The sequence below is a fragment of the Pithys albifrons genome, chromosome 19, assembly GCF_047495875.1.
Source record: "Pithys albifrons albifrons isolate INPA30051 chromosome 19, PitAlb_v1, whole genome shotgun sequence".
In the NCBI taxonomy this organism is placed as follows: domain Eukaryota; kingdom Metazoa; phylum Chordata; class Aves; order Passeriformes; family Thamnophilidae; genus Pithys; species Pithys albifrons.
The window spans coordinates 10,346,225-10,356,188 of NC_092476.1; the positions used below are offsets into that span (position 1 = coordinate 10,346,225).

General features: G+C 51.9%; 1 protein-coding gene across 1 annotated transcript; it reads right to left on the reverse strand.

Moving 5' to 3' along the window:
* Nucleotides 1–4,590: 4,590 nt before the first annotated feature.
* On the reverse strand, nucleotides 4,591–7,010 carry MFSD6L (major facilitator superfamily domain containing 6 like). Its single transcript, XM_071573640.1, has one exon. It carries the CDS (start codon nucleotides 6,977–6,979, stop codon nucleotides 5,036–5,038), a length of 1,944 nt encoding a protein of 647 aa, XP_071429741.1. The 5' UTR covers nucleotides 6,980–7,010; the 3' UTR covers nucleotides 4,591–5,035.
* Nucleotides 7,011–9,964: the final 2,954 nt, after the last annotated feature.

Here is a 9,964-nt window from a genome sequence, read left to right on the forward strand (position 1 = left end):
CAGCTCCATGTCCTTTCCGTCCTTTGCTCCATCCTCTGACTATCTTGGTGGCCTCCTGTGGACTGGCTCCAACAGCTCCATGTCCTTTCCGTCCTTTGCTCCATCCTCTGACTATCTTGGTGGCCTCCTGTGGACTGGCTCCAACAGCTCCATGTCCTTTCCGTCCTTTGCTCCATCCTCTGACTATCTTGGTGGCCTCCTGTGGACTGGCTCCAACAGCTCCATGTCCTTTCCGTCCTTTGCTCCATCCTCTGACTATCTTGGTGGCCTCCTGTGGACTGGCTCCAACAGCTCCATGTCCTTTCCGTCCTTTGCTCCATCCTCTGACTATCTTGGTGGCCTCCTGTGGACTGGCTCCAACAGCTCTATGTCCTTTCTGTCCTTTGCTCCATCCTCTGACTATCTTGGTGGCCTCCTGTGGACTGGCTCCAACAGCTCTATGTCCTTTCTGTCCTTGCAGTCTTGTGCTGGGGACCTCAATTCTCAAAAACATCATTCTCTCCTTTTGAAACTACAAAATGGACTTACCTTACATAAAATATATTTAAAATATTGCAAAATGACTCATTAGAAAGACACAAAAACCTGGGAATACATTTGGGCAGGTTTCACCACAGCCCATGAAGAACCACACTGTGGTTGCTGGCTGAATTACAGAAATCTTTGGAGAGTCCTGGAAAGGGTCTTACTGATCAGATCCACCAGAAAAATGAACATTTAAGGATCAGTGCCCGCTGAGTTTTCCCCAACTTCCTACTCTGAGAGTGCCACCCTATTCCGGTCAATCACAGATGTGAGGTGCACACAGAGAGGAGCAGAAGGAAACATTTGCAACATCCCATCATAAAATAAAGACAGAAGCTGCAATTTTAGCTCCCTTATAACTTGGGGACAAGTTGTTACAAAGCAGGATAAAGATTCATGTTGTTACTCAGCCCCCAGGTCAGCCTAATCCCAAAACCACCTGCACAGACTAAATTGTTTCATGATAAGCAAAGACATCTGTTATTTTATGGGAAATGGTGTCTCATCTAATAAAACTCATTTACTCAGCTCCTTTGAAACTTCTCACAAAGTACTCATGCACTCAGCTATGTCAAACTTAAAATCTAAGAGCTACAAAGACCATCATTGTGTGGAACTTGTTCCTCAACACTAACTCTGTTTTGATTCCTGAGCTCAATTACATCTAATTGTCTTCAGAGCAGGACACAGATCCACTTAGACCCTGGACAGACACTAAAGGGGGGAAAAATTAGTATTTCTACATATAAACCTTGAAAATTGGCTCAAAGATCACCATGAAGTGGGCAAAGAGTAAAATCTTAACATGATCTTGTAATCATTTTTACCACTGCTGCTTAAGAATAAAAACTTAAAGAAACAGAAGTTTTCACTTTTTTTTTTTCCAAATAGTTGCAAAGTGTCCTGGTTTAAAGGCGAACCAGCAGGGGAAATGAACTCACCACGAGAGAGATTATAAATCAGACCTAAAATTTAATAATAATATTACAATAAATACACTGACACAAAAGGGAAATTGCTTTCAACTCACAAACCCCAGCAGTATAACCCAGTGTCCTGGGGCACAAACCCAAGGGGGTTTGTTTGCCCTTGTGCTGAGACCCCTGTGGTTCCCCCAAGTCCAGAGCAAAAGGAAAAGAAAAACCTGTTGGTGCAGGCGAGGGCTGTGGTCTGGGCGAGAGCGGTGATCTCCTCCTGTCGAGGTCCTGCTGCTGCTCTGGATCCGACGAGAGGTTCCTGAGGTCTTCTTACCCACCACTTATGTACCCTCAGGGAGCTCTCAGTCCCTCCCCTTGGGCGGGGACTCACCCAATGGGTGATTAACTCTGGGAGCCAGGGGGTGTTGAGCTGTTGATGGCCCATTGGCAGCTCCGCCCCCCTCAGGCTGGGTGTGAAGGTGATAATGGCTCCCTGGGCAGCTGCTGCCAATGGTCCATTGTCCTTGGGGAATGAATAGAGGGGGTGGAATACACAGGTTTGATCACCACCACACAGGGTTAGCTGGTCCCTCCAGCTGAACTAGGACACAAAGTAATGCAAAAATAATCTCTGATGAGGTTGGAAATACATCATCTATTTTCTCCAAAGGTAGTTTGGTTCTTCTCCATTAAAATCTTACTCCCAACAGCATTTAATGCTGAGGCACATTCTTACCTCTGCAAGAACAGCAAAGCCACGCTCAGAGCATAGAGGGCTCACACAGAACAGTGTAAGTTCACTTTCTTCCTTGCCCTCTTGACTTGGAGGATCTGTGAACATTGGAAAGGAGGAATGGACTCCCCAGTGTTGTAGAGCTCACACACAGAGCAGGTAGAAACCTCAGAGGAAAATGATTTAACCAAAGTGGTGGTTAAATCAATATCTTCAGTGAATGAGCCTCTGCCCCATTCATTCCACAGAGGTTTGTAATTCAAAATGTATTTCAAACTGTATAAATATGACTCTACTCAGAATAAGCACCAAATGTGTTTACTGGATGGATAATTTAAAAAATATAATCTTATTATAGAGCATTTTTACATAGAAATTCAGCTTTGGGCCATACCTTAAATCTTGCCTGTTCAGAGCAGCATTGGCTGTGAACACCTTCCCAAAAATGAGGTAATATCCCAGGGGAGCCACCCAGGGCTCTGCCAGGCAGCCACCACCCCTCTCCACAGCTGGATTGCACCAGCACCTGCCATTCCAAGGCTTCTCTCTGCAAAGCTGGAATTACAGGAGATAAAAAGAGCACATCTCACCCAGGTAATTGGCTGCAATCCAGGGCAGGCACTTCCAGCTAAAGAAGAAACTGCGTTTTAAACCATTCCAGCTATTTCTGTTTCTCTCACAAAAGCACTGGTGGCTCTGGGTTGTGCTGCTTGCAGGGTTGTATCTGATGCTCTATTAACAAGTTTTGTTCCTGAGGTGTTATATGATAATAAGGGCAGGATAAATTCTTGACACTGAAATTGCTCTCAATGTGTTTGAATTCCTGGGAGAAGATAACATCTTAATAAAAAGTTCCAGCTATTCTTGGCACGAGGACAATTCTATCTATAGAGCCATTCCAGCAGAGTATTTTGCATGGCACTGAGGATTTGTGCCAGGAAAAGAGAGAGCTAATTACCCTGAAAGCATCTGATGTACAGATAATGTGGAATCGATGCATACAGAGAAAGAGATTATCTCCAAGGCGTGTCTCTTCCTTGTCTCCAACTGCTTCCTACCAAGGCCAGAACACAGCGGGGTGACAGATTGCAAGGCCATTTGCATATGACATATTAAATATGCATTTAAATAAATATTCTGCCTTTTTCAGCTGCCTTGTCTCAGGGCTTGCCAACCAGCTAGGCAAAAGTTATTAAAATCCATCCCTCTGCAAGAAATGATGCAGCTCCTTGTCCAAGGAAGTATTTAATAAACTGACAGCAGCTTTTGATGGTGGCTGAGGGGATTCTAAGGGTCATTTAAAGTCTGACATTGATCTTTTAATGAGATCAGACCACTGATTTTTCATTTGTAAGTAAATCTTACCTCCTGAAGAGAGGCTGAAATCTGTGTGCCTTTGAGGTGAAGGCAAGGCAGGTAAGGCAGTGTTGGGAGGAATGGGTTAAAAGAGGAAGACTGGGGAGGAGGACAGTACACAAGTGACTTTGCAGCTGGGAATAACCCTTGATAAGCCCGTGATACTCTGGCATGACTGAGTGCTTGCTCTCTGCTCCTGTAACAGTGCCCAGGAGTTGCTGCAGGGATCCCCCAGTTAAGAGGGAACAGAAATAAATGCACCTCTCTGTGTTTCTCCTGGGGGTTTGAGATTGTCCTGCTGCCTCCCTGCCTGCGTTCACCCACATAAGGCAGCTTGAGGAGCCCTCTGGGTTTGGCAGGCGCTGCTCAGGACACAGGGGCTGCCCTCAGGCCAAACTGACCCAGGGAGGGTCACCAGTTTCCACCAGTGCCAAGGCTGAATGGATATTGCCCAATACGTAATTCCCAGCCCACAGAAGTGACACAAGCCAAGAGGTCTGGCTGCTTCCTGGTCACCCGGATTTCTGGGTGCCACCCTCCATAAATCCACACAAAGGAGTGCCCAGGCTGGGCTGGGACAGCCAAGGGCACCGGCTGTGAGCACACATGGAGGCTGTGAGCACACAGGGAGGTTTTTTCCAGCAGATTTCAAGCAGAATCACACGTGTGTGTGTGTGTGTGTGTGTGTGTGTCTCAGCTTCGGGAACGAAGATTTGGGCAGGGCTGTCCCCACGTGCCCTTCCAGCCTGTGCAGTGGATTTTAGGTGAGGCTCAGCGTGCACAGAACTGGCCCCACCGTTTCAGTCCTGAGGTTCATCTGCCACGGCCGAGCGAGCTTGGACGGTGCCAGTGAAGTCCTCAGGACTAGAACCTACAGCACCCAGCATTGCCCAGGAGGTCTCCCATCCAAGTACTAATCCGGGGCTGACCCTGCTGAACTTCCGAGATCTGAGGGGATCGGATGTCAGGGAGACATTTAACTGCCATACTTAAAGGACAAAACAGGGGAAGGCAGATAGCCTGCAGCAAAACTTAATTTTACAAATCAAATCAAAGCAAATGAACCGTTTTTTATTCATGTCCTTTATAAGGCAAAGAGTTCACCGACACAGCACCTTGAGTTTCCTGTGCTATCAGCATGACAGTAGTTTCCATTTGACTGTGGCACAGCACAGGCCACAGCTTTCACTCACAGCTTCAGCATCAGCTCTGGGAGCAACAATTCAATTTAGGTTTGCTTTTTGACGAGAAAATTCCAGAATTCATTCCAGAAAATGCATACCTGAAATACCTGATTAGGATTTTGGAAGCACAATTATTAAGTCAAAAAGGAAAAAAAGACTACAAGAACTCTATAAAGTAAGAAAATAAGATTTACAATTTTTTTTAAATAAAAAACTCTCCTGTCAGATATAGACTGTATATATTTAGCACTTTAGAATTAATAGTAATTTCTGGGCATCATCATCACACCATGTTATCACTCTACCCACACATTCAAGTATTAATTGATCCTGGAGTGTTGCATCCAATTCCTGCTAAAGCTTTCGTCCTTCATAGCCTTCACCAGCCAGTCCTTCTCATCCTCCTCATCAGAGTCACTCGTGTCACTGGAATCTGCAGCCAGGAGGCGAGAATAATTAATTTTTTTCTGCCGTGGCAGCTTAGATTGGACAATTAAGAACAGGAAGAGCCACAACCCCAGGCCCACGCAGCACGCTCTGAACAGCACTGCCAGGCCAAAGTGCTGCACCACAAACCCTCCTGCCAGGCTGCCCACGCTCGCTCCTCCTCCGCAGCAGAGACCCCGCAGCGCGGCGAGCAGGGACCTCTCGGTGCCCGGCGTGGCGATGCCACCCGCGGTGACATCCACCACCCACCAGAGCGCTCCGCTGCTGAAGGCTGCCAGTCCCTGCACGGGCAGCACTGCCCAGGGAGCCCGGAGGAAGGAGTAGCAGAGCAGCTGTGCCGCCAGCAGGCTCAGGCTCACCGCGGCGATTGTGCCGCTCGAGAAAGCTCTCAGCAGCTTCCCCTTGCAGGAAGAAAGCAGCAGTTCAGCAAACAGCCCCACGGCCACTGAGAGCCCCATGAGGAGCTCGCTGCTGCCCTGGTCCTGCATCTGCCAGAAGAGGAAGTTGTGCCCGGCAGAGCTGGCGGCACCGGTGAGGAAGACGGTGCCAGCGTACAGGAGCGCCCGGCCATCGCTCCACAGCAGCGCCAGGGCTTTGGCTGTTCTGCCAACACGGTCGGTTTTCCTGGGAATGTGGTCGGGGAAAAAGACACTGATGAGCAGGGCGAGAGTCGCCAGGACTGCGTAGCCGTAGAAGTGGACGGCGAGGCGGGAGATGGAGCCGCTGAGGAAGCAATTCAGGTGATCCACCAGGACGGCAGCGCCACAGGCACCCAGAGCCGCGCCCAGGTAACTCCACACCCACAGCCTGCTGTACCTGTCGGTGGCGTCAACAAAGTCCAGGTACTCATAGAGACCCTCATCCACTGTCCATTCCAGAGAAGTGGCCAACAGCTCCCAAAGCACGACAGCACCCAAGACCATGAGAAAGATCTGATGTTTTCTGTCCTGGAAGATGCTTTGCACTGCCGCAAAGTTGATACCTTGAGTGTCTGATAAGATTTCAGACACATAAGCATCTCCAGCAGTGAGAAGAGTTGTTTTAATCAAAGAAGGCTCATTACTTGCAGTAGCAGAAAGGATTTCCTCAGCATTATCAGCAAGATCAGCTGTAGCAGAACCCAGACTGTTCGTTTCCTCCTCGAGTCCAGGGAAGGGAGATCTATAGGGAGCCAGACTTTCTGCTTCTTGTGTCTCCCGGTTAATGCCTTTCACAGGAGTTGTCCAGCCAGAGGGACCATCCAAGTAGACATTTGCTTTTGTAACACCTTCACCAACCCCTCTGCCGTTTTCCCTAAGCGCATCCGTCGTGCCAAATAACCCCTGGAAAGCTGAACTGTTCGGCGCTGGCTCCCTGCCCGCTGCCAGCACACCCGCAGTGGTTCTCCCCGCTTCCTTCGACGCAGCTTTGGCGTCCGCCACAGCACTCGTGGTCAGCGCACTGTAGGTGCTTGCGCCGGTGCTGGGCGCCGTGCTGGGCACCTCGATGGGCACCACGGGGAGCATCCCGTGCTCACAGCTCGCGTGTCCCGCGGGCGGGATGAGTGTGAGCAGCAGGCTGGCCCCGGCCGAGCCCAGCAGCGACCCCGCCGCCAGCAGCCGCCGCTTGGCGCGGCCCCGCGGGCAGCACAGCGGAGCCCCGAGAGCCGCCGCCAGGTGCCGGGCCGCGGCCACGGCGCCCACGAGGGGGGCGGGCAGCGACAGCAGCCGCAGGTACAGCGTGAGGAACGGGGCGGCGCAGGCTCTGCCAGCGCCCAGCAGCAGCCGGAACAGCGCGGCGAGCGCCAGGGCACGGCCCACGTCCCACTGCTCGCCCATGGAGCCCCCGCATGCCCGGCCCGCGGGTACCTGCCGCTGTCCCCACCCCCGGCAGTCCCGGTGTCCCCACCCCCGGCAGTCCCGGTGTCCCCACCCCCGACAGTCCCGGTGTCCCCACCCTCGACGGTCCCGGTGTCCCTACCCTCGGCGGTCCGGTTGTCCCCACCCCCGGCCCTCCCGGAGCTCCGACCCGGCTGTCCCGGTGTCCCTACCTCCGGAACTCCCGCTGTCCCCACCCCGGCGGTCCCGCTGTCCCCATCCCCAGTGGTCCCGCTGTCCCCACCCTCGGTGGTCCCACTATCCCCACCCCTGGGGGTCCCGGTGTCTCCACCCTCGGCGGTCCCCTTGTCCTCCTCCCGGAGCTCCGGTCCGGCTGTCGCAGTGTCACCACCCCCGGCGGTCCCGCTGTCCCCACCCCGGAGCTCCCGCTGTCCCCACCCCCGGCCCTCCCGGAGCCCCGGCCCGGCTCGCCGTCTGCCGGCCGGGAGGGGAATTCTCCGAAGTGTCCCCTTCCCTCAGAATCCCGGAGCTCGTCAGGCTGGAGGGCCTCCAGTCCCAGCTCTCCGCTCTAGCAGGGCCGTCCGTCTAAGAGCACCTGGCACAGGATTGTGTACCGACGGCTCTGGAATATCCCCAGTGAAGGAAACTCCACACCCTCTCTGGGTAATCTGTTCTAGTGCTCGGTCACTGCACAGCAAAGAAGTTCTTCCTTGTGTTCGGGTGGAACTTCCTGGGCATCACTTTGTGCCCTTTGATTCTTGTTCCATTGCTGGGCAATCCCGAGCACTTCATCTCCAGCGTCTTGGCACCCCCCTGCACAGTAATGAGGGCCCCTCTCAGTCATCTTTGCTCGAGGCTGAACAGGCTTTCCACACTGCTGTGACCCCTCAGCCCTGGTCCTGTTCTGGTCCTGGTCCACTCCCACAGCGCTGGTCCTGATTGCCTCCTGCTGCAGTTCCCCACGGGACAAGGAGATCCCTTGGGCCACCGTGGGGCTGAGCGGCTCCATCTGGTGTTTGGGGGTCATAGAAACACAGAATGGTTTGAGTTGAAAGGGATCTTACAGATCATCCAGCCTTACCCTCCTGCCATGGGCAGTGACACATTTCAATAGCCCAGGTTGCTTCAAGCCCCATCCAGCCTGGCCTTGGACACTTCCAGGGATGGGGCAGCCACAGCTTCTCTGGGCAACCTGTGCCAGGGCCTGCCCATCCTCACAGAGAAGAATTTCTTTCCAATATCTGACTTAAATTTTAGCTTTTTCAGTTTGAGCCCATTCCCCCTTGTCCCCTTCTCCTCTCAGCCCTGCTGCAGGGATGTGCTGGGCCAGCCTGGGCACTGGAGTGGTCACTGCAGTGGAAGAAGGCATCACTCTGGCACTGGGTTTTGTTGGAGATGCCTCATTCATATGTCAGGGTTCTCTCTATCCCTATCCATCACTGTCAAGGCTAGCCTGGATCCCCCACCCACTCACAGGTCCTTCCTCTATCCCTATCCATCACTGTCAGGGCTAGCCTGGATCCCCCACCCACTCACAGGTCCTTCTGGGAAGCCAAATCCACCCCCTCTAACCACAGGCAACTCTAATCCAACCCCATAGCTCCCTTGTAGAAGGCAGCCAGACTGGCTCCCAGGGCTTATTTCTATGAAGGTTACAAAACAAATTTACATCCTAATCCCCCAGCAAGCACCAAACCCTTTTTGCATTACTCCTGCCTTTCAGCTTCTCTGGATTGTTCCTGAGGGAGCTTCAAAGGCTCAGGCTCACCTGAGTTTAGGGTGGCCGTGGAGGGCTCAGTGAGGTCAGGCAAGGAGAGGGAAGAGCTGCCTGAGCAGAGAGCTATGAACTCACCCTGATGGGATGTGAAATATGAATGGGCTGGGAACAGTGCTGTTAGAGCTGATTTATTCCTGGCACCTTGCACTGCTGCTGCTAGGGAGGTCATACAACAAAGGCCCATTGATCCACCATTAATGGTGGATTAATGTTTAACTGTGTCCTCTCCTTCCATCAGTCTGTAGCTTTTCACATGGAGCAGGTGGGAAGTTAATTATCATTGTATGCAAAAATGACCTATACCAGGATTTCTTACCTCTGGCTTCACTCTGCCTCTTTAATTTTGGTAAAGCTCCCTGAAAAACAGGTGCTTCATATTAATTTTTTTCACAAAGTGTTTAATAACTTACAGCTTTGGATGTTTTTAGTTGTCCAAAGTGCTATTTTGAGAAAGGTGATGGAAGAAGGAAGTTGTCCAGAAGGCAGAGCTCCCAGACTGGAGATCACCTGAACTCCCTGCAAGTGCCAAGGTGCTGTTTGCTGCTCTGGCCAGGCTGGTTTGTGCAGGAGGAGGAGCTGGCAGTGACTCATGGTGGTAGCCAGGCCTGGCATGACACAGACAACACCGTGAGGTGACACAGCAAGTCACCACACAGGGACACACATGGACTTTGGCCAAGCCAGCTTGGGATCAGCAGCAGCTGGAAAGGTGTGTGTGTCTGCTCAGTCACAAGCTGGGCACACAGGGAGAGCTGGAGAAGGCATCTGGATGTAACAAAAACATGCATGATATAAGTCCAGGGGAGGCCACCGAGATGGTCAGAGGGAAGAGCCACCTCTGCTGTGAGGAAAGGCTGAGAGAATTGGGATTGTTCAGCCTGGAGAAGAGAAGCTTTGGGGTGATCTCATTGTGGTCTTTCAGCTGGCTCCAGGAATTCCCCATCAGTGTCAGCCAGAGATGACTGGGAAGAGCTGCTGTGTACATCTACAAAGATAAAGGACACTTTCTTTGCACTGATGATCCAAGCAAACACACCTAAGTGAAGGCAGCCCAGGTAATGAGTTTTTGGGAGCCAAGAGAATGAAAAAAGTGATAGGGTCATAGCAGGAATGCCCCAAAATTCCTCCAATGTGCATTTAGGGAGGGCTCCCTGGAGACACTCCGGAAACCACAGATCACATTCAGAAAGTCAAAAAACACACACCAT